The sequence below is a fragment of the Ischnura elegans genome, chromosome 3 (assembly GCF_921293095.1).
Source record: "Ischnura elegans chromosome 3, ioIscEleg1.1, whole genome shotgun sequence".
In the NCBI taxonomy this organism is placed as follows: Eukaryota; Metazoa; Arthropoda; class Insecta; order Odonata; family Coenagrionidae; genus Ischnura; species Ischnura elegans.
Genome location: NC_060248.1, coordinates 116,751,551 through 116,776,869, shown reverse-complemented (window position 1 = coordinate 116,776,869; position 25,319 = coordinate 116,751,551). Strand labels below are relative to the sequence as shown.

General features: G+C 40.3%; 1 protein-coding gene across 2 annotated transcripts; it reads right to left on the bottom strand.

Annotated features, from left to right (window-relative positions):
* Positions 1 to 1,906: 1,906 nt before the first annotated feature.
* LOC124156410 (glucose dehydrogenase [FAD, quinone]-like) lies at positions 1,907 to 24,871 on the bottom strand. Of its 2 annotated transcripts, none has more exons than XM_046530952.1 (2): positions 24,801 to 24,871; positions 1,907 to 4,110 (listed from the first exon to the last, which is right to left on the bottom strand). In XM_046530952.1, exon 2 carries the CDS (start codon positions 4,072 to 4,074, stop codon positions 2,194 to 2,196), a length of 1,881 nt encoding a protein of 626 aa, XP_046386908.1. In that variant the 5' UTR covers positions 4,075 to 4,110; positions 24,801 to 24,871; the 3' UTR covers positions 1,907 to 2,193. The 2 variants fall into 2 exon arrangements, with proteins under 2 accessions (XP_046386908.1, XP_046386909.1); XM_046530953.1 differs by lacking the exon at positions 1,907 to 4,110 and adding an exon at positions 14,447 to 17,318 and having other exon boundaries at positions 24,801 to 24,865.
* Between the last annotated feature and the right edge of the window lie 448 nt (positions 24,872 to 25,319).

Below are 25,319 nucleotides of genomic sequence, written 5' to 3'. Positions count from 1 at the left end.
GCTAGATTATATCGTTCCATCTATTACATCATATCGAGGGATACTCGAGTGGCCGCATTTCCAGATATTGATGTATAAATGAAAGTTGTTTATTTAAGTGGTGCTGTTTATCTTTCCCTTTGATATTGCTCTCCTTGATAAGATTTGTCGCCGGAGCTTAAAATCTGCCCGAATGCAGAAAGCAAAAACCTAAAATTAAACTGAGTTTTTTTTAATTCACACGAGCATCCGCTTTTACGACGTTGCCAAACTCAGTGGTAAAATTTGCGCGTGTCATAGGCACGCCTTGAGGGGTAAATTAAAGGTTGCAGATATTGTGGATGGAGTGTATTAGTATATATTATGTGAGGCGTGTCGTGTCGAATCGAATTCCTTTGTTATCTCTTTTAACTTTCTTTTTCTCTATTCTCTGCCGTAAATGTTTATTTACCAAACTGCTACGGTTCACGACACAATTTCTTTCTTACTTCTCGCTTCTCAAGTACAACAAACAATCGTCATTTTTTTCATCACTACAACAGTGGTTACTCAATAGGTAGGCACGTTAATAAACAAAAACAATATTAAATTAATGGTAATTAAAACGAATAAATAAATGCATCAAAGTCATTCTGGATATCAATTAAATGTTTATTAACTTTACGCGCGCACCCTCACGTACATATTTATGCGTCTTGTCGCGTACACTGACCTCTTGGAGACTGTTCGTAGCCAATGACTTTTCGGCCGTAAGTACAGCGCACCATCGTTGATCACGTTATGGTAATAATTATTATTACTTAAGTTTTCTTCCTATTAATGTAGCAGTGGAACAATATACGAATAGGGTGGTTCCCTATTATTTTTTTATTGCCTGAATCGAAAGATTATTACTACTGGAATACGCATTCCACGCATTTCGGATTTTTAAATGACCATATCTATTTTTCGCGATTAAATGAAGAGTGAAAATTTTCAAGCGCGCGAAAACGCGACGGCTAAGTATGAATGCTGGGAAAAATCCGTGTGACGTCATTCTGGTTCCCGCTGCCGTCATGAGAGCTGACCTATCATCCATAATGCCTATGGACACATTAAGAAAAACTGGATGCAGAGTGCCGCCTGTTTTCACTAATTGTAAACGTCGATTTATTACATTACATAGATAGAATTGTAGTTGTAACCAGAAATGGAATCAAAATTGTTATAGCTGCATTTAAGTAATAATTCTCAAAAGCCATTAAGGGGTTAGAAGCTTAGGATGAAAGAACTCCGGTAGAATTGTGAAGATTCTCGCGTGTTTTGATTAAAAAAGTTTCTTGCGGCACACTGAAAATAGCCATTACTGAATTCGATGACACTGCCTCCTAACGCCCGTAGAAATTACTTATTTTGGCCGAAATGCCCATATTCAGCAGAAATGTGATTAACTATTGATGAATGGTGAGTTACCTGTTCACTTTCTATCCTTTGGAGGTTTCTGTTGGCCGTTTTTCAAATGTGCTCATCGCCTTGATTAGGGTATTTCATGGACCTTCGGATACCATTGATATTTTCCCGTTTCGAGCATCCCGATAAGATAGGATGATTGTAATCACGCTCTTATGGCGCTCTAGTTATGTTATCCAATAAAAACTCAGTTGAAAAGTTTAATTTACATATACATTTATTGCAAGGGTAATCATTCAATTTGTTTCGCAGACAAAAAGCGTACATAAAAAATAAATAATCGACTTAGTGTCAAAGAATGAGTTGAAACAATTTTCACTGACATGTAAAAGCAATGTGTTGCATGTGATTGGCTTTCGTTAAGTACATAATGACAATCGATATGAACTAATATTCAGTCAAGCTTTTGGCATAGTGATTCCTCGTGTATTAAGCCATATGCGTAGGGATTTTTTGCATTTTATTATATGTCTTGCTCATATAATTTAGTTTGAATATCACTTTGTTGTGCATTCAGTGTTCGATGAATCGTGGAGCTGGATCTTGTCTTAGCATGAATTTCGCCACTAAAGTAGCACTGATGTACTTGTGCAATAATTTCAACACAATCACCCTAATCACTAATTTCAAGTCACTTAACTTTCATCTTCAACTTTCGTATCACTTTGTCACTCGTATGAAATTCATCATATTCTCTGTTATCTTTCTCCAGAACCTTATGTAATACAAACGTCTTTTACGGTTGTCTCCCGCTCTCCTTTTCGACTACCGTCTCCGGTTGGCCTTGATGATCATTGATGCCCCTTTCTCCGCTATTACAGTCACGGGCCCATTTATGTTTCCACTGGTAATGGTGGGCATGATGGAAGCGTCGATGACCCTAAGTCCCTTGACCGAGTGGACCCTGAGTTTCGGGTCAACCACTGAATTACTGGGACTAGGTCCCATTCTGCAGGTTCCAACTGGGTGGTAATCTGTGGAGGACAATTTCTTCATCGCGCAGCGCCAGTAGGATTCGGTCATGGCCGGAATGTCGTCGATGTTTCCGTCCTTGTTGGTTCTCCCTGCTCGCTTTCCTCTTTCCAAACATTCTTTCAGCAGAACTCTGGGCTCTACCCTAGCGTCCCGGTTCAGCGAGCAAGTCTTCAAAATCCTCAAGGACTCTATTATCCCACCTAACAATGCCTCCACATCGTCGGGATCGTCAAAGTAATTTGGGTTTATCTTTGGGTGGTCGTGTGGGTTCGTTGATGTCAGGAGCACACGCCCCCTACTCTTCGGGTGTATGATTGACGGAGCTACGACGAGCATGTCCGCCTCGCCGAGCAAGGAATAGTATTGCGAAGCGACCTCATCGTTGAAACCGAAAGCCGATATGCTTACTCCCAAGGTGTCGTTGTCACCTTGGTTGAAGAGAACGAATTGAACCTGGTTCTCGGGATATGTCGTATCCTTGGAGTGTCTCGAATCCACGAATCCCGTATATTGGAGTAGGCCAATTCCAGCAAATGCACCGTTTCTGTCTAAAAGATAATTGGCGACGTCGCGCGCAAGCTGTTTTGCGGGGTCCGCGGGATTGTTGATACCCCTGTTAATACTGGCAACTACGCCTGGAAACAGGAGGTGGTCTTGCAAGTTCTTGCCTACCGGTAAATCAGCTATAACTTGGATTCCAAGTTGCCTAAGGTGCTCCCTTGGTCCTACTCCAGATAACATCAGAAGCTGCGGAGTCCCAACCGCACCTGCGGAAAGGATAATCTCTTTTTTCGCCATTACAGTTACGGTGGAATTTTCCTTTTCGTAGATCACTCCTATTGCTCGTTTATCACCATCGAATAATATTTTGGTGGCTAATGCGTTTTTCACAACGTGGAGATTCGTGCGGCTTTTAATTGGAGCCAAGTAAGCCTTTGCATTACTGTCTCGTGTCCCGTTTACTAAAGTTCCGTACGTGTTGAAGTAGCCAGGATATACCAGGATGTTGGGTTCCAAAGTTGCCTGCTTTCCCATTTCCTTCGTGGCCTTCCTCAGCGGCTTTAGCAGTGGCAGTTGAGTGGTGTCTCCATTGAATGGCTCGAGGTTAAGATATCCGACGTCTCCATCCTTTCCCGAGCCCTCGATTTTATCGAAGAATGGTCGTAGGTCCTCGTAACTCCAGTTCTTATTTCCCATTCGCACCCATCTGTAGTAATCGCGAGGGTGGCCCCTGAGGTAGACCATGGTGTTGAGCACACTGGTGCCCCCTAGGACTTTTCCCCGCGGCCAACTGCACTTCTTGTCCACCATTCCCAAGCAAAAGTCTCCCTCCCCGTCCGTTTTATACATCCAGTCCACTTCGGTGTTCAGGAGTGTCGTCGACAAGGCCGGGACTTCGGAGGTGTATGGTGGATCGCCGCCCGCTTCCAGGAGTAGCACTTTCCAATTTGGTACTTTCGAGAGTCTGTTGGCGACCACGGAGCCGGCAGATCCGGCGCCCACCACGATGAAGTCGTACGCTGTGTCAGGAACCGAGTCACTTGGGTAAATGCTTGGGTCTCCTATTTCGCAAGTCAGGAGACTCAACACTGAGATCCCTGTCATGAATAGTGATGCAGCAACACCACTTGGATTAGGACAGGTGCTTGCTTCCATCTTGCAGGTGGTCATGCACAGTCAACGTATGCTGCTCTGACAAAGCTGTTCCTGCGAAAATAATAAAGCTAAATGAAACTCCATTTTTCAATATGCTTATCCATGATTGAATTGAAATGTGGTAAAACAGGGGAGTCTAAATGGTTGGTGCCAAACATGGACTGTTATGATGGACTCTTATTCAAGTGGAGACTTAACTGCATTTAGTTTCTGGAAAAAGTATTCATTACGATCTGGGCTTCATTGATTCGATCACCAAAGACTGATGAGAAAACTTGATTTTCCTGATTAAGAATTATATTTATTTGTTGTACCTGCATTTAGAGATATCTACTCGTTGAAGTATTCACTTAATACTTTTCTTTCTTTTTTATTTTGTCTGTAAATTGCTCGGAAATGTAACTTAGTTTATACCCATTGCCTATTTCACTCATTATGTAGGTCAAAGCAAACGTGTTTACTTAGGATACCTCCTTGTCTAACTGGAGCCATAAATTTCGCCACATGTGTTACAATTCTAATCCTAATAATGACCTACTTCGCCGTCGCTGTCGAATTAAGCGAAACACTGGCGGCAGAAATCTCAGCCCTATTTTGTCGCATCTAGGATTAACCTTACTTTGTAACATTGTACTGGTAGCCAATTTTCCGTTGGCTTATTGGAGTTTTTTATCGTTGTCGTTTGATCTTAGATTTATTTAGTGAATTAATGCCGGATCAATGGCACTTCTTTCCATGTGTTGGGTTCTGCCGGCCTCGGCGTCAGTGGGGTAAAGTCCTCGCCTGCCAATCCGTAGGTTGCGGGTTCGAATCCCGCCTGGGTAGGTGGTCCCCATACTGGGCATGGATGTTTGTGATGTTATATTGTTAATGTTGCAACCCCCGCTGTAAAGGCCATTCTGTGCTGTTTGCGGGGAAGTGAGAAATAAATAAATGAATGATAAATATATTGCCCTCCATTTAGTAACACGGCCTTCAACACGCTAATAAAATCTGTAAATGCACCATTATCTATTTGGTGGTGGTTAGTAACCAAAACACCGTTATATCGTAATACCGTGTATCGCGTTCAGTATCAACAAGCATGGAGATGAAACAGGTCACTACAGCAATAAAATTTCCGAATATCTGCGACGTTATATATTCTAATTCTTCGCCGCTATATATCCTAATTCTTCGCCGCTATTTGCTACAGCGACACCTTTCCGCTGTAGGAAATAAACGGTTTTCCATAGCGTGAGAAAGTTCGTGTCAAAGGAGAAAGTAAAGTCGAGTGATAGCCTTGATAAGCTGTGAATTGGATTGCGAGATTGGTAGATCTATTCTAAACAAGGGTTAGAAGGCTGCAATTATGATATCATGAGTAAAGTTCTCGTCAGAACTCTTGCTAGCAAGGTGATCCAGGGAAATCAGAATCCCCCTTTCTTCCATCAACATGTTAAATTCACACCCTACTCTCGAGGACGGACTTAGATGTGTGGGGTGATCGCTACCATCAATTTCTAAATCAGAATTCGCTTTGGATCGCAGAGTGAGAGAATATTAGGCTTTTTTTGGTCATATGACTCTTCATAAGAGTACCTAGTGTGATACCAATGCATTCCTGTGTGCAAATGAATATTTTTTGTTGGAAAAAGCCTCTCCGCAGGGTGGTTTCCTATTATTTTTTATTGCCTAAATCGAAAGATTATTACTCCTGGAGTACGTTTTTCACGATTTTAGATTTAAAAATGATGGTATCTATTATTCGCGATGTGTTGAAGAGTGAAAATTTTCAAGCGCGCGAAAACGCGACGGCTAAGTATTAATGCTGGGAAATACCGTGTGACGTCATTCTTGTTTCCGCTGCCGCCGTGTGAGGCCACCTTGGTGCGAGGCTTTGAGCACCGATGCGATGCAGGCTGCTGGCAAGCAACAGAGTACTCTGCTAGCAGGTAGCGCTTGGCTTAAATAAGGATTATTAATACCTAATCAAACGCAGGAAACTTTGTGATCATAGGCAGTTTTAATAGGTGATTATTAAGAGATGTTTCCGTGAAGTCTGCGCCTCATGCATGCATTGGTAATCTCAAACTATGTAATACTCATATGTACTCATGTAGAAACTAGGTCCCTGTGACTTCACGTGGAGGTGGCATCGCATGGGCGCCAATCTGGCGTTTTTCAAACGCAGTTAAAATTGACCATTGCCATTCGTCTAAACTGGGATTTCTAAAACCAAATAATTTGAATATTATAAGTACAATAGTGGTGGGTAACGAATCGAAGTCAATGCCTTTCGTTTTCTTTGATGAAGAAAACTACCCGTTTGTAATATAGGTCCTTAAGACTGCTTAAAACTTCAGTAAAAGCGGATTAAACGATTCATTTGCTCTTATGAAGTGTCCTACAACGATGACTACCTCTTATACTCGAACTAATGAACCTATTAGGTCTTAGGAGGGTAAATTTGACTCTTTTTTCTGTCTTTTATGTGATTTTGCTATTTACGTTTTTATGTCGTTTCGCGTTGAACGCTTAAAGATTTTAAGTTTTACCCAGGAGAGGACTACCCCACTACCAGGTGAGGTAGCCAGCGAAGTAGGTAGATGTAGTGTTGTAGTAGGTAGATGCTAGCTTTTAGATAAGCTAATTTCGTCGTTTGAAATATGGAATATTGAAGTTTCTTGTTATTCTGATGACATATTTGTCATCCATGCCTTTACCTTGCGTGAAGTTTGTCGTCATGGCGTGGATTAAGTTATATGTGGTGGCGATCTGTGATGGAAGTTAATTACCGTATTATCAACGCTCCGAAAGAGCTGACTTAAAATCGGAAATGGCTTAATGTAGACATACAATTGTTCAGAACTCTACTTTAAGCCTTGTAATTGTGACCCAGGATTTTGGTTGTTTAAGCGATGCTTGAATGATATTGGATAATAGGACTTTCGAGAAATAGTGCTGCATTCAATGAATAAGAGGCTGTTATGTATTTTGTCCATATTGTCGTATATTTTCACCGTTTTCTATTTCTGCTGATGGAATTTGAACTTATGGAATAAACAGCTATTTTATTTATAAAATGCTGAACTGTGATTTATGATAATTGGAAATGACATTTGGTCTAAAGAGCACATCCATGTAAACTAAAGTTTGTTCACTGCCTTTTAATACTGTAATCTAAAGTTTCTTCTTTAAGTTCTGATTTAATTATACTGACGACGCGTTTCGACGCTGAGGCGTCATTATCAAGTACACTGTTTGTAATATCTACAATCCAATATATACCCAATTCTGGCAGGGGTGGAGGGAGAGGGTTATACAGGGGGGGGAACGATATTGATTTTATTTCCAGTCTATGGTCATCTACTACACAATTCCTGGTAAATTATGCCCTTGGATATAAAATCCTATATGTTAAAGCAATTCGATATATTTGAAGAAAAAGCATATTCGATATATATCAAAGGTGAGACTACATACAAAACATATTTCCATTGAGCATTGTGAGGAATACCAAGATGTACTGATTCACCAAATTTCATTGGTCCAACGGATATACTAATTAAGTTAGGCCAATTTGCGTATTTGCTACAATAATCGATTAAATCTTTCAATTATACTGACATCTGTACTGCAAAATCCACAATGCTGTAGATTTTAATTCCAGTCTATGGTCATCTATATATATAAAAGAAAGTCGAAAATCGTGTTAGTTAGAACACTTATAACTCGAGAACGGCTGCACCGATTTCAATGAGATTTGGTTCTTTGGATTCGTCTCAGGCGGGGTTAACATATAGGCCATTAAAAAAAGGATAATTTCACAAAAAAAATTCATCTCTTTCTAACAATATGTTTTTAGGAGTTAGCAACGCAACAGCAATTGATAAGTCGGTCAAAACTACCAATTAAATTATTTGTTTTGTTTTTACCCATTTAATAACTGAACTTCGTAACAATATAATATTTTAATTACTAAATATATTCAAAATATTGAAATTGCATTTAAAATATTTAATTCTAGCTAATTTTAAGCCCAGCTCGAGTTGACTCTTCACTACCGTGTTTGTAAACAAATCTCCAAGCAATTGTTGACAAAAGGTTATGTCCGTGTTCCTGTCGAGGAATCGAGCAGTTTGATTACACTTTCTCCGAATATTTGCAATTTTTTTTGGAAGGTGAGCTCATCAACAAAGAGTTCCATAATATGATTGATCACCACAAAAATCAAAAATGATTGATTGAGTGAGCAATTTCGACGGCCTAGAACGAAGATGTGGATCACTCAAACTAGGTAAATCAGGATCAAATAATTGGTACTCTGCATGAATTCAAATCTTTTAACTGAGTAATAAACGAAGACGAAGTCACCAACCATCTAACTGAATATATAAAGTCCTTGGACGTACCTTGCTTACCACGGCACGATTAACAGCTAAAGGAAGGCTCTGTGTTCATGATATTTCGAAACCTAAACTCACCATAGCTATCCAACGGAACGCGTTTGGTGATTTAAAAAATTGATAATGAATGTGATTCACGCGACTTTACTCAAAGGAAAACTCAAAGATGAGGAAGTTCTCATTCCTCATCTTTCCATGATCCCAACATATATGCCCTTTTGAGCTTAAATGTATTCAATTTCCAAGTAGTGTTGCATTCGCGATAACGATTAACAAATCGCATGGTCAGTCTTTCAGTTTTAGTGATGTTTGTGCTCATGTGCTAATGAAAACCCATGATTTTCTCATGGTAAATTAAACCTGCTATGTTTACGAGTCGGTAAACTATCCGCTGTATTTCTTCCTTCGCTTCAAGGGCGCAGCTAATACTACGGGTCTTTAGGGTATGGAAAACTCGCTAAGGTAAGCGAGAGGTGTGGGGGCCCTCCCCCAGACATTTTTTCAAGATAAATGGTTAAAAATAGCGGATTTTGCGGCTGTGGGAATAGTTAAATACCTATGTTTTGTTTGTTACCTATCCGTCCCCCTAATATAAGTAACAAAGTTTTTTATAAATAAGTTCTCTGAGCTCTTGGGGAGGTTTTACCCCCCAAAACCCCCCTCGCTGCGTCACTGCTTCGCTTCGCCATATTTATTTAGCGTCATCTGTTTTATATTGCACCTGATAAAAGAAAAACTGTTGTTTATCATAAGGTGCTTGACGCACTACATTAAACCCGAATGTGTAGGACACACCGAAGTGCGTTTACGCAGTGCATTTTTTCCAAACAGAGATACTGTAACTGGCGCGCCTAAAGTCATTTGATACGAATGCTGCTGCTTCATAGGGGCTTTTCTTACACGATTTTGAGCATCAGTCAAGCGTCGGTCTGGCGTTGTGTTAACCTGCCCCGTGAACGGGCTAAGTTTACGCAACAGACTTGGACTTAAAAACTTTTTTTTACGGTTAAAAGCCAGCATCAAATAGCCAGAAAGTGAATGCGTATAATTTTTATTTCATTAACTGCTTTATAAAACTACAATGCCCAAAATTTCTTAAGCTATTTTCATGCTCATTTACGTCGTTTTATTGAATTAGTATCTTATTTTATTATAATAAACATGGTTATAAACGATACAGCCGCTCTTGATTTATAAATGTGTAACTAAACTGTTAGTTCATTGATTGTTAGGGGGTACGAAGTCCGCCGGGTCAGCTAGTCTACTCTATAATTCCTGGTCAACAATGCCCGTGGATGTAAAATCCTAAATGTTATAGCAATTCGATATAATTTGTGAAAATGCAGATTCGATATATATAGAACGTGAGACTACATAATAAACATGTTTCATTTGGCATTGTGAGGAATACCAAGATGTAGACATTCGCCAAATTTCATTGGTCCAACGGATATACTATTCAAGTTATGCCAATTTGTGTATTTGCTATAATAATTGAATCGATTTTTCGATCATACTGACATCTGTACTGTAAAATCCGCATTCCTATTGGTTTAACTTCCTGTCTATGGGTATCTACTATATAATTCCTGGTCAACTTAATCCTTGGATGTAAAATCCTATCAGCCATAGCAATTCGATGTATTTGAAGAAAAAGCAAATTCGATGTATATCGAACGTGAGACTACATGCAAAACATATTTCCATTGGGCACTGTGACGAATACCAAGATGTACCCTCTCACCAAATTTCATTGGTCCAACGTATACACTAATCAAGTTATGCCAATTTGCGTGTTTGCTATAAAATTCGAATCGTACTTTCGACTATACTGACACCTGTATTGGAAAATTCGCAATCCTATTGATATCCCTTCTATGGTCACTCCCTTATTCCTGCCTTCTCAACTATCCCCATTCCAAATTTCACCTATGTACTTATATTGGTGACGTAGATAGGGCGATGCGTGTATTTCTTACGGGGACCTATTACAAAAAGATATAAATTCATATCGATATATCTTCATTGCGAAACATTACTCATCTAAATAATTTTATGTGTGCGCATAATTCATTCCTTTCCTAACATATTCTTAAAATTTTTATATTCGTAACTATGTGAATAGGTCTGAAAAAGGGCTCCATCGAATGCAACCTTGTATCGATCATTACTTCGAGTCTAATCAATTGATTCGCTTGATTTAACTTTTGTCGGATGAAACACATTTGCAGTTGTATTGTGTATGATTTTCATGTTCAAAACTTGATTAACAAAAAAGTTATTAGCGATTAAAGCGTATCCAAGGAGATTGGAATCGATATAACTCGTGCATGAATCGATCGAGCGGAATGGTCATCATTGCAAAATTTGACTATTTTAATAATATTATTACCCTGAAAATTTCATTCCTCTAGCTGAAACGGTTGCTAAGATATTCAAGATTTTATGTTCCAAAAAAAAATGTCGACAAAGATTTTTCGTGTGAAGGATATTTTTCGGAATTTTATTATGAATTAACCTAGTGGGTTATGGGAAAAGCAGGGTAGGCCGTGAGGGTACGAAGTATCCTCAACGGTTTTTCCAGGAGATTCCAAATTTTCAAATGGCACATGTCTCAAGGCCGAAATCCGAGTTTGAAAATTCGCCCATCACGACAATGTAAAATCGAAATCGTTTATTCTTCGGAATTGTTTCGACATATGAAAATTCCAAGATAGCCAAAAAATCAACCAAAAAATCCTACACCTTATATTTCAAGGAATTTGTCCTACGATTATTGAAAGTTGGTCAAAAGAATTCCCAAACTTTTTCCATAAGAAAAGCATAGAAAACGTTCAAAAAATAATAAAAAATACTAAATATTAATTCGTCGCAATGACAACCGCACCAAAAAATTTACTTTATGTCCATTGAATATCATGTTCCTCAGACGTTTAAAAGCACAAAATAAAAGCGAAAAAGTTTTAGTCCCATAAGGCTCCCATGTTAATTCAAGTCGATATATCTCAAAAACTAATCGACTTGTTCAAGTTTTCAGAATTTTTCTCCCGATGATTTTTTTTTTACTTTTACGTCCAATAAACCAAATTCCCACGCCTATCACAGTTTGGGCTGCGAATTTGTATCAATGAGTCAGTTAGTCAATCGATTTGCCGTTTTATATTAGTTTAATTGAGTTCCCAATTTTCGCTGCAGTTTAGTCCAAGGTTACGTTTAATCTATATTCTGTTGTATTTTTTATTGGTTGATGTTTGGCTTCGGGGACTTTGATACAGCATTTAGCATGGGTGTTTCAGAGATTTTACTGCGCCGTGATATTCTTCCCTTTCAATGACTCCATTGATGAATGATCATACTAGGGTTGCTATTTATGTATCCGTAATAATAAATAAAAACAATAACTGTAATTGAAAATGGTTTCAATTTTTTTCAAAACTTTCTCCTCGGATATCGATACACTTTTGCATACCTGTGAACCAATTTTCCACCAGTTTTTCCATTCCGATTGAGATACCTCCAAAACTTGCTTTTTGAACGCATCAACAGCTTCTTCTGGCGTCGAAAATCGTTGACCATCTAGTTTATTATTCACGGACGGAAACAAAAAGAAATCATTAGGTTGAAAATCAGGACATTATGGCGAATGACCCATCAATTCGATGTTTTTACCGGCTAAGTATTCATTGTCATGGTGAAGGATGATCCTACGTAGCTGGTTATATTTATTTCTTATTTCTTCAAAGACATCTACATAATACCCCGCAAGCCGCCAAAAGGGGTGTGGCAGGGGGTGTTAGGACACCAGCCGTTCTCACATAAAAAGGAAGTTCTCTAAGGAAATGAGGACTATCACTTATTTAAGTCCTTTATGGTTCGGTGGAAAAAAGAATTCCCATATCTATCCGTTCGGTAAAATATCTCTCGTAATTTATCCATTCTGTCGGTCCTGTAATTATAGTGCGGCTCTAATATTTTGTTTTCCGTATCGCTCTTAAAGATATCCATTCTCAATTGTTCAAGCAATCTTAGCCTAGCGCGCAGCCTCCGAGTCTCAGGCGGCTGCCAGCCTAATTCGCTTAACATCTGGGTAACGCTGTCTGTACGCCCGTAGCGGTTTTTGACGAACCGCGCAGCCTTCGTTTGTATTTTGTTCAGTTCGCGGTTCGCACTTACTTGATTGGGCAGCACAATGCTGATGCTATCTGCTATGGGCTCTGAGGATGGAATACCTCAGTTGTTTCTTCATTGGTAGCAGGATGACTGAGCGTTACCCTTAGCGGTATCCGAAGACACTGTTTTCGCAAACCAAAATTATTATCGCGGCCGCGTTAATATATTGTGCATTTACGGTTTATCTCTCATTATCATGCTCCGGTTTCCTTTCCTAGCACAATCTCCCAAATCGAAGGCCCGCGTGAAAATTGCTCTCCTTTTTTTTGGAAGTCGTTGAAGTTGTTGTTTACCAACGACCGCGTTCTCTTGTTTTCTCATTTATCAATCTTAGTTATCATGTGTTATATATTTTAAATTCCCTAAACTAACTCATATCATAAAATTTCAAGAATATGTTCCTATTTTCACCCTAATTTGCATCGATAATGCTGGAAGCCGCTAGAGTTATGGAAGTTACGAGCTGTATTGAGATTGCTTAAGCAAATGATAACAGGTATTATTCAGGTCGCGCACAGTTGTCGGAAATCGGCAAAAGTCGGTAAAAATTACAGAATGGCTTTCTTTGAACTTGAAAATTCGAATTTGAACTCAAAAGTGGTTGAAATTAATGGAAATGTACCTGATAGACATGGTCATTACCCGTTTCTGAGGTAAAGAGTCTCAAATGTGAGCAAATTTCCATAGAAATGCCCGTCTTCAATTTTCTCGGGAAATTTTCAAAATTAAGTACGTGGTGAAGTTGAAGGTGGATTCTTACGAAATGATAAAGTATATAATCTATTGCCGTGGTGTTTTTTCTTTTACTTTCCTTTATCTTAAAGATAATCTCCGCCAAATGCTTATCATTACAGTTAGTTGCAAACTAGCGGACGCTGTTTCTCGGCAAAACTTTACATTTAGTCAGAATTTCCAATGCGTGTTCGTCAAAGTCACGCAAAGTAACTTAAATCAGAGCATTCCTTGAGGATTTATAAAGGTGTATATGCATTTACCGTTGAAATCAGTTTGCGACGCCGGAAACTAAGCACCTGTTATGATTATTATTTTTATTTAAGTTTCCTATAAATGTAGCTGTGGAACAATATGCGAATTACCTTGCCTTGTCAACTACCATTCTGTCTTTTCCTTTACGATCCCGTCTCCGCACAGCACTTTCTCCATCCGGGCCTTCGATCTACTCCGTTTTGCCCTTAGAAGTTTCCTCTCCTTGCCCTCCGTGCACTTCTAGTTCTTTTTCCCAACGCTTTTATACGCCTTCTCCATTATTTTCTACATCCACTCGAACGCCTCCAGCCCTTCTCGTCTTCCTCCCTCAGCTCCCTTTTTCTGATAGTATATATTCGTCGACTCTAATCTCGAAATATTTTATGCAGAAACATCAGCTGCATTGAAACTTCGTCGTTTCATTTGATGGCTAACTTGTATTCCTCCCATCAACGCCGAGCGTGCGTACCCAAATGGCATTGTAATGGAGGTCAGTGGTGTTCTAAAAAATATTGTCTTTAAGAAAATGGAAATGAGTGTTAAGGGAATTAGCTCTGCTGTGGAAAGAAATTACTCTATGCCAAAAAAGGGCTTCAAAAATTGTAAAATACATCGTTCTTTTTACAAATAAATATCCATAATACCTATGGACACACTAAGAAACAGGAGTTGCAGTTTGCCGCATGTACAGTGTCGCGCGTTTATATTCAAAGAGATTCTATCGGCACGCTGAAGCTAGTCGGGACTGCCACCAAAGGCCCATGGAAAGCATATGTGGTGGCCAAATTACCTTGTATCAGTCAGGGGCTTATAGTACTTTTTAATGATGGTATAGAGGAGAGTTTATTAAATTTGGTCACAAATAAACGAAGAATGGTAAGATAACTACTCAATTTCTCTCATTTTGTGGTTAATGTTAGCCGTTTTTCAAATTTGCTCACATCGTTGGGTATTCTATGAACCTTCGGATACCGATAATGTTTTCCCTTTTCGGGCATCCTGGAAAAGATAGGACGATAACAAATCCTGCTTATATGGCGCCGTAGTTAGGTTGTGAAGTGAAAATTGAAAAGTTTAATTGGCATAAAAATTTATTTCACAGTTAATTTTGTTGGAAATTTCACAAATACATATCCTTAAAAAATAAATTATTGAGTCAAGATCAATAAATTAGCGATAAAAATTTCATTGATATGCAGAGGCAGTGTGCTGAATGTGATAGGCTTTCATGAAGTAGATAATGACGGATCGTAGGATATGAAATAACGTTCTCACGAGCTTTTGGCAAAGCGATTTCTGTATATCATGTCATCTGCATGATATTATTTGCATTTGGTCCTGTTTATATAATTCAATGTTACTATCACCTTATCGTTTTCGGCTTTCGATACGTACAAAATGACGGATCGTAGAATGTGAACTAATATTCAGTCCAGCTTTTGGCATAGTGATTTGCCGTGCATTAAGTCACCTGAATAGTTATTTTTTGCATTTTATTATATGTCTTGTTTATATAATTTAGTTTGTTTATCACTTTGTTGTGCATTCAGTGTTCGATGAATCGTGGAGCTGGATCTTGTCTTACCATGAATTTCGCCACTAAAGTAGCACTGATGTACTTATGCAATAATTTTAACACACTCCTCCTAATCACTAATTTCAAGTCACTTAACTTTCATCTTCAACTTTCGTATCACTTTGTCACTCGTATGAAATTCATCATATTCTCTGTGATCTTTCTCCAGAACCTTATGTAATACAAATGTCTTTTACGGTTGTCTCCCGCTCTCCTTTTCGACTACCGTCTACGGTGGGCCTTGATGATCATTGATGCCCCTTTCTCCGCTATTACAGTCACGGGCCCATTTATGTTTCCACTAGTAATGGTGGGCATGATGGAAGCGTCGATGACCCTAAGTCCTTTGACCGAGTGGACCCTGAGTTTCGGGTCAACCACTGAATTACTGGGACTAGGTCCCATTCTGCAGGTTCCAACGGGGTGGTAATCCGTGGAGGACAATTTCTTCATCGCGCAGCGCCAGTAGGATTCGGTCATGACCGGAATGTCGTCGATGTTTCCGTCCTTGTCAGTTCTCCCTGCTCGCTTTCCTCTTTCCAAACATTCTTTCAGCAGAACTCTGGGTTCAACCCTAGCGTTCCGTTTCAGCGAGTAGGTCTTCAAAATCCTCAAGGACTCTAGTATTCCACCTAACAATGCCTCCACATCGTCGGGATCGTCAAAGTAATTTGGATTTATCTTTGGGTGGTCGTGTGGGTTCGTTGATGTCAGGAGCACACGCCCCCTACTCTTTGGGTGTAAGATTGACGGAGCTATGATGAGCATGTCCGCCTCTCCGAGCAAGGAATAGTATTGCGAAGCGACCTCATCGTTGAATCCAAAAACCGATATACTTACTCCCAAGGTGTCGTTGTCACCTTGGTTGAAGAGAACGAATTGAACCTGGTTCTCGGGATATGTCGTATCCTTGGAGTGTCTCGAATCCACGAATCCCGTATATTGGAGTAGGCCAATTCTAGCATATGCACCGTTTCTGTCTAAAAGATAATTGACGACGTCGCGCGCAAGCTGTTTTGCGGGGTCCGCGGGATTGTTGATACCCCTGTTAATACTGGCTACTACGCCTGGAAAAAGTAGGTGGTCTTGCAAGTTCTTGCCTACCGGTAAATCAGCTATAACTTGGATTCCAAGCTGCCTAAGGTGCTCCCTTGGTCCTACTCCGGATAACATCAGAAGCTGCGGACTCCCAATCGCACCTGCACAAAGGATGATTTCTTTTTTCGCCATTACAGTTATGGTGGAATTTTCCTTTTCGTAGATCACTCCTATTGCTCGTTTATCACCATCGAATAATATTTTGGTCGCTAAAGCGTTTTTCACTACGTGGAGATTCGTGCGGCTTTTAATTGGAGCCAAGAAAGCCTTTGCATTACTGTTCCGTGTCCCGTTTACTAAAGCTCCGTACGTGTTGAAGTAGCCAGGATATACCAGGATGTTGGGTTCCAAAGTTGCCTGCTTTCCCATTTCATTCGTGGCCTCCTTTAACGGCTTCAGCTGAGGCAGTTGGATGGTGTCGCCATTGAACGGCTCTAGGTTAAGATATCCGACGTCTCCGTCCGTTCCCGAACCCTCGATTTTCTCGAAGAACGGTAGGAGGTCTTCGTAACTCCAATTCTCGTTTCCCATTTGCACCCATCTGTAATAATCGTAAGGGTGGCCCCTGAGGTAGACCATGGTGTTGAGCACACTGGTGCCCCCTAGGACTTTTCCCCGCGGCCAACTGCACTTCTTGTCCACCATTCCCAAGCAAAAGTCTCCCTCCCCGTCCGTTTTATACATCCAGTCCACTTCGGTGTTCAGGAGTGTCGTCGACAAGGCCGGGACTTCGGAGGTGTATGGTGGATCGCCGCCCGCTTCCAGGAGTAGCACTTTCCAATTTGATACTTTCGAGAGTCTGTTGGCGACCACGGAGCCGGCAGATCCGGCGCCCACCACGATGAAGTCGTACTCTTTGTCAGGAACCGAGTCACTTGGGTAAATGCTTGGGTCTCCTATGTCGCAAGTCAGGACACTCAACACTGATATCCCTGACATGAATAGTGATGCAGCAGCACCACTGGGATTGGTACAGCTGCCATCATCCATCTTGTAGAAAGTCAGGTAGAGTCAGTGTACGTGCAGTGGTCCAGCTTTTCCTGTGAAAAATAGCACTCAATGAAGCTCCGTTTATCATTATGATCGCTCAGTTTCCATGATATAATTGAAAGATGGTATTATATAATAATTTTAATGGCTGGTGCCAGAAATGGATTAGTAGGATCGACTTTTGGGACGAATTTTTGGATCTTTGTTGATTTGAGACCTTAAAATGCACTATTAAGGTTATCTCTTCGGATATTGGGAATCATAAGAGAACTTAAAAAACGCTGTGGGTTCTTTCTATAAAATTTAGTGTGTGCAAATTTTTTGCATTATTGGATGATTTGGCAAAAGCTATATAGGCCAATAAATAAATGAGCTCGTGGAGATTCAAGTTACTTAGCGATGTTGCTTGAGTTACCTGAAAATGTTTCGTATTTGTATCACTCCAGATTTGGTAAACATGCATTTTTTGAAGATACCTTCCCGATGGACATTACTTTTTCTGTTTATGAAGCTTTTCTTTGAGTAGAGTAGGGGTGTGCGAGTAGTGCTTTTTGATCTCGAGTCAAGTATCGAGTCAAGTTGAAAACTACCGGCGAGTATCGAGTCGAGTCGAGTTTGGTCATTTCTGGATCTGGCAATGTGAAAATATGTGCAGCAACTTATTCTCATTTTTCCGATCCCCTTGCGTATTTTCTATTCTGAATGCTTATCTTGATGTAAAAAGAAAATGAAAATGGGAATTGTGATGGTAATTGTGTCAGAATTAGGAGATGAATGAAAATTAATATGTCTTAACCAGTTCCATTTGTACAATTGAAATGAACTAACCTCTAGTAATATGTTGTCAATTTAAATTATTAAGATATCCAAACTCCTAGAAAGAGCCCTGAAGAAAAGCATTTGCCGTATTGTAATAAAGATTACATACGTTAATGAATCATGTAATATTTGATTCTTTCAAATTCTCATGCAGAAAAGTCAATTGTTCTAGATTATTAGGTAGCAGGTTTTGACGTCTACATGTTGCAGAATTACTGCATGCAGAAAATGTGTCTTTCGCTACTCGTGTGGCTGGGCAACTACCTTCTTGACAAAATTGCTATATTTGAGAACTCTAGGAATTTTTATTAAAGAATATGCCAACGATTTTTAATGATCTTGAATCCTGAATTGGGCGATGCGAACGAACTATAGAAGTTAGCATTATGAACCGAATTTTTTTTCTGAAATTCTCACTTTGTTTCATCAAACTTAGCAACTCTTGTTTTGCTAGTTCAAGAAGGAAACAATGCGCAGCAAAGGAATAAACTAAAATTAACCTCGGACGTGAGTAATATCCATAAGGGCAAAAATGGCACTATTTGTGACGCCAAACAGGGAAAAACCGGCATTGTCCGCTAAAGCTGAAAAGTTACATGTTTATTCCTAGAAATCTGAACAATTTTTATATATTCTACCGGGGTTTGAGCTAAGAAAGTAGGGTAGGTTATTAAAATATCACACACTATACTCTGTTCATTTTATCTTTGCGGGTGAGCTGGTGTGGTCAAAGCAAGTGGAAGGAAAGAGTCTCGACATGTGACTTTGCCTTTGCCAATCAGCAAATAGTAGGTGTGGTCTCAGTTAGTCGCTCTCAGACCTCCGCCGAGTGAGCATCGTGAATCTGCTCGTGGACCAGTGTTGCTAAATCTCACGCGTTTTCCTTATAAGTATGCCTTCCACCAATGGTGCCTCATTCAGCGCGATAGCTGACAATGTCATGGGCTTCTGTGAAAGGATTATCCCCAATGCCTTCCAAATGAGTAGGTATATTGTCTCGGCGCCGGGGCCAAAATACCTTTGGCCACCTATGACTCACACGTTTTCAGTGACAAAGTAGGGCGGCTGTGTACATAAGGGCGGATCGGAAAAATCGATTTTTTTCAAATCCATCTGGCCCAATGAAAAACAGTTGTGGGACCGATCAAAAATAAGGCCTGAAAAATTTGAGACCTCTAGGTGAACCCCTGACCCTCGCTCAAATGCAATTTAGGGGGGGAAGGTCGAAATTCGAAAAATATAGTATTTTATGGTCATTTCCTATAGATTTTGCCGAGTTACTGCCCTTTTAGAGCAAACATTTCGTGCATTTTGACGTATCTGCCACCGCTTAGCCACAAAACGCCTAATTTGAGTCCGCGCCCGCGAAGAAAATATTCCAACGCCCACGCAGCGTCGCGGATACAAGAGCCGCAGGCCGATCCCCTCCCCTCCCCGCTCGCTTCTACCCCTCCCACGCCTCCAATACAGCAAAATTCATCCCGCGTATGCTGCTAGGAGGTCATTTATCTTTGATAATATAAATCGGAAGATGGTAGAAGGCAATAAAGGAAGCTTAATGAGACGACTTGTCCCTTATTAGGCGCCTCGTCGGGGTTAAACAAATCGATGTTACCAACTTTTAGAGAAGTGATGAAATATTTTTAGATCCGAGAACGCAGGAAAGGAGCCTACGGTCCATGAAAAGGCCTCTCGAGTGGCTATAAAGGTGTGCGAACTATGGTGACGCTTCCCTTCTATTATGTGTGTGATTAAATGGATTTAGCGGTACAACAGGAAGTACTAAAACTTACGGAAAATGCGAATAGGGCAAAAGTAGGGTTTTTTTCTTAAGTACAAACCTGAAGCACTTTAGAAAGAACATTTGAAATTATGCGATATTTTTGCGGGATTCCCACCGGGTTAATTTTTCCAAAATGGCAAGCGTTTCAAGCTCCGACTCGGGGCTCATCATCAGGGATAAATTTCGTTGAATCCCGAGAAGAGTTTACCCACATCATTCGCCGGGACAGCATCAAATCATATTTCATCCCTTACAGATGTCTATTTGCTAATTGCACTAAGTTGACTTAGATTTGGGGCATAAACATTGGGAGGGAAATCTAAGGACCGAATTTGCGTTTTTGCAAGTATGCGTTTGGCGGCTGATCCGAGATTTTTTAAAGTGCTGGATTTTAATATCAACTTTAAGGACTACTCGCTGATGACATATTGGAGAGAGACCACAGTACCTCCAGCTAATTCTGACCTTAGTGCTGTGGATTTTCAAAAATCTATTGATGAACTTTCAAATTTGAAGTTAAATATTTCTTTTTATTATAGATAGAGAGGCCTTTTCATGGACCGTAGGCTCCTTTCCTGCGTTCTCGGATCTAAAAATATTTCATCACTTCTCTAAAAGTTGGTAACATCGATTTGTTTAACCCCGACGAGGCGCCTAATAAGGGACAAGTCGTCTCATTAAGCTTCCTTTATTGCCTTCTACCATCTTCCGATTTATATTATCAAAGATAAATGACCTCCTAGCAGCATACGCGGGATGAATTTTGCTGTATTGGAGGCGTGGGAGGGGTAGAAGCGAGCGGGGAGGGGAGGGGATCGGCCTGCGGCTCTTGTATCCGCGACGCTGCGTGGGCGTTGGAATATTTTCTTCGCGGGCGCGGACTCAAATTAGGCGTTTTGTGGCTAAGCGGTGGCAGATACGTCAAAATGCACGAAATGTTTGCTCTAAAAGGGCAGTAACTCGGCAAAATCTATAGGAAATGACCATAAAATACTATATTTTTCGAATTTCGACCTTCCCCCCCTAAATTGCATTTGAGCGAGGGTCAGGGGTTCACCTAGAGGTCTCAAATTTTTCAGGCCTTATTTTTGATCGGTCCCACAACTGTTTTTCATTGGGCCAGATGGATTTGAAAAAAATCGATTTTTCCGATCCGCCCTAGTGTACATTTGACAACGTTATGTGTGCTCCTCCTCTCTCTCTCTCTCTCTCTCTCGGTACTACCCCTCCCCTATCAGCGAAGCCATCCGAGAATGTCCGGGCTCTCACGAAAGCTCACCCGCAGACATTAAGAGAATGGACTGTAAAGTATGAGCGACGCATAGGTTCACTCCGACTATTCCAAATACGCCGCCGCGGCGGGCCGTCTTCCGACCCGGCGCGCCGGGTCGGAAGACGGTCGGCCGCCACGGTTGACGGGTTTTTGGCACCAACGTCGACTACTTATTGTTACGTATACAGCAAGCTAAAACTTCAGAGCCAAGGCATTGAAACGACTTATTGATTTTAACAACGATATTATTACATGGGTTTCATGATAGCGCCTCCTGTCGGCAGATTTCTGAACACACTAGCCTTGACAGCTCTGTAACCGAAACTGCTCTACTCGACATTCGTAACACTACTCGAAACACTCGAGTCGAGTACCAACTACTCGAGTCGACTCGAATTTTCGAGTACTCGCACATCCCTAGTAATGAGATATCTTATTTATGAATACTTAGTTAGCCTGACTAAATGAGAGGGAACTGTCCATCTGGCACGAGTAAATTTTTTCTTTTTTCTCATTTATCTAATACTGAACTTGTTAATGAAGGATTGTAATGCGTTTATTTTCAACCTATTATATGTTAAAATTGAAATTTGTGGTAAAAATGCCTCTAACTTCGTTATGATGATCACTGTATTCGATTCGTTTGACTAAACAACCTTCCGCGTTCATGGGTGGACGCCTTACATATATTGAATCTTGGATTTATCATTCATTCCCGATGCTATGCTGCGCTTGTAATAATGTACGTCGGTGTTTCATTTTACGTTAATCCAATGAAATTGGTCTCCTCAGTTCTTCTTCTGGTGTTATTAATAGTTGTAAAAGTACCTCGTCCAAGAATGTTTTGAGCGTGAGTAGATTCCATTAGCTGAGTAATGCATAGCATTGGTTGAGTTACTGGTAAAGCAATCAAAAATAGGGTAGTTTCCTTCATTAAAGAAAACGAAATGCAATGATCGTGATTCTTTACCCACCATTAGTGTATTGATAATATACAAATTATTTGGTTTTAGAAATCCTAGTTTAGACGAATGGCAAGGGTCAATTTTAACCGCAATTGAAAAAGGCCAGATTGACGCCAATGCGATTCCGCTCCACGTGACGTCACCGGGAGCAAGTTTCTATACGAGAAGATAGGAGTTTTACATCGCTTGAGATTAGCTATGCATGCATGAGGCACAGAGCTCAGGGAAACATCTCTTAATAATAACTAACATTAAAAATTCCTAAGTTCGGAAAGTTTCCTTTGTTTGATAGGGGAATAATAATCCTTATTTAAGCAGAGCGCTACCTGCTACCAGGATACTCAGCTACCTGCTAGCAGCCTGCGTCGTATCAGCGCTCAAGCCTCGCCCCAAGGTCACCTCACATGCCGACAGCTGGAACCAGAACGACATCACACGGACTTTTCCCATCATTCCTACTTAGCCGTTGCGTTTTCGCGCGCTTGAAATTTTTCACTTTTCGTTGAATCGCGAAAAATAGATATCGTCATTTAAAAATCTAAAAGCGTGAAATTCGTACTCCAGGAGTAATGATCTTTCGATTTAGGCAATAAAAAAATAATAGGAAACCACCCTATTGTGTGTTCTGTATGTTTTCATACTTGCGATCGTCTCATTCTTTGGAGACAAACAGAATCATATAACCCTGCTAATTTTAGGCGCCGCCTCTTAAATAGTAACGGGAAGCCGGTGCATTAAATTTCTCAAGAATGACATTCGTGCTTAGCGGTTCAAGATTTTTTTCCGTTATCTACATTCGGCACCGTATTACCTGAATCTTAATAATTCCTTGAAGTGCCTGCGTCAAGGTAATGAGCAAGCTGATGTTATCGTCTTCCTGTCAGGCATTTCAGAGTGCCTTGAATTAAGTCAAAATGAGCTGGTCGCCACTTATTCCCTCTCATATGCTGTCTATTTTGGATCACTCATGCTTTACGAGCCTAAGAAAGTCGCATGTATGAGTTTTTTTTTCCATTTGAACGTTGTTTTAACGAGACATTTAGCGTACCAAGTAGCGTGTTGGATACGTGTGGTGTCTTACTTTATACTATCATTTTATTCATTAAAAAAGGGTGTTAAACTAACTCTGATGAAATGTTAGTGCGCTGCTCTTTGTCTTGGTGAAATATATGGGCAATTTTGATTCGCTTGGTGGAAAAGCTTCACCTTCTTTCATCTGTACCTGCTACCAATTTTTGTATATATTCCGTCATTTCTGATGCCCCGCTGTTCAATGAAGCTGAATAATTTTTGACCTCTAGAAATGGAATATTTTCTGATAGTCTCTTCATTTTCTTCGTGTTCTCACCGTGTCCGCTGACTTTTGCCGACACCTGAAGAAAATACAAGGATCATCTAAATAGCGCCTCGAAATCTTCTGACTTACATTAACTGATGGTTAAGGATAGGTGATTTTAGGCCAAAAAAGTATCTTCTACAAAGTTAATGATTATTCTTGCATAGGTAGTATATGTATAAACATTCTCCAAAATTACGTCCTACTCGATTCATATAGTAGTTTTATTTGTCACGTGGTGCAAATCCTAATTTCTTCGTCGTTTATTGTATATTTAATTTTGATTGAGGAGCTGTGAAGAAAACTAGCGAGTAAATAGAGATTGTGAATAGTCGGATCGTGGAAAGACCGGTAGCTCCTGGCTTAAATCAAGGTTTGCTCTACAACTAGGCTGAAGAACGGAAAAATCGGACTTTTTCATTTTGTTATTCTATCTAAATAGTCTGTAGGTGATTTGATTAATGGTCCTACCTTTCTATATTTCCGTTGTTCAAATAGTAATCACGGCCTCGCGTTCATCTTACCTTTTCTGATATCAAATGTAGTTCATCGTTTATTTGAGTTAATCTATAACTTTTTACGTAATTGGTTTTTACAAATTGAAGATTTTATATAAATAGACGAGTCGTTGGCGTTATAAGTATGTAGTGGCACATGAAAGGAACACTTGTGTCAGCCACTGACACCTAACTAAACTAGCGCCGTCGCTCAAATTCAGAAATTTCTATCCTCCATGAGGTGTCACATCTCTTGAAGGTTCCCTCTAAAATAATGGTTAGAAGAACGACAAAAAAAATATTTGTAAGCGCTTGATAGTGCGCATCACATCTGTTTCGAAACTTTTCGTACCAAGAAAATAAATCTGCGGAAGGAAAGCATGGTGCTCATTCATTGGTGAATACGAATTTCAATTTAAGTCAAACTGGGAAACTTGTCACTTAGCAAACAACGCTCGTATTTAGCGAGATAGATGCCGTTTTCATTTTCAATACCTGCGAGATTGTGGGCAGCTACGAGTTACGTAGGCATTTTAAGTAGGTTTGTGTAATGATGGAAGTGTGTTCGTGCAATTCCGATGAAAACACTGTGCGAAATCGCGTGTGATATGGGCCTGTGGCTTTCCCCTGCTCGTTCGCTCCAGGAAATCTGTATTCCTCGCCGTGGAAGACTCGCTGGGGTCATGTTAGATGGTTGTTAAAAATAACAGTTCAAACTTCCTTCTACTAAAAACGTCCGCGGTCCCTTTTCTCCTTTATTCTTTGACCCACATGTTTTAAAATGTCTGTTCCCTAAAATGACAGCGTTCCCGAGATACATCTCACTTTTAAGCTCCGGCGTTGCGAAATAGTGGCTTACCTGGCGTCAATGGTATCGGTAGCGCGAAAGGGCCGTTGTGGAGGTGTTTTCTGGACGGGTGCTCCTGTGGTTAATGAGGGAAGGTGGGCTGGAAGCTTATAATTTATATGCGGGGGGAGGTGGTGCGGTGGGGATGGGTATTTGAGTGCCTTCGCTCATCACACGCGTCCACTCAAGGTTTCTCACGCGTGTCGCTCTTTCGAAGAAATAAGGAAACCAGGAAAAGGAAATCTGAAATAATTTCGACGACGACCACACTTGTAACCCGAAATGCGAGTGATTTACCGGGTAGAAATTTTCTTTATAGACTTTACTCACATACGTATCAATATAGCACAGCAGCTTGTCATGTATATTTTATTAATACTTCCCTTTTAGTTGCTCCTCCTGCATTTAAATGCTTGCAAGGCCGACTTGACCGGAGAGTAGGAACACCCGAACCCTATTTATGCCCAGAAAATGGAAGTAATTTTGAAATAATTTCAAATCCGACCACAATTGTATTGTAATCCGAAATGC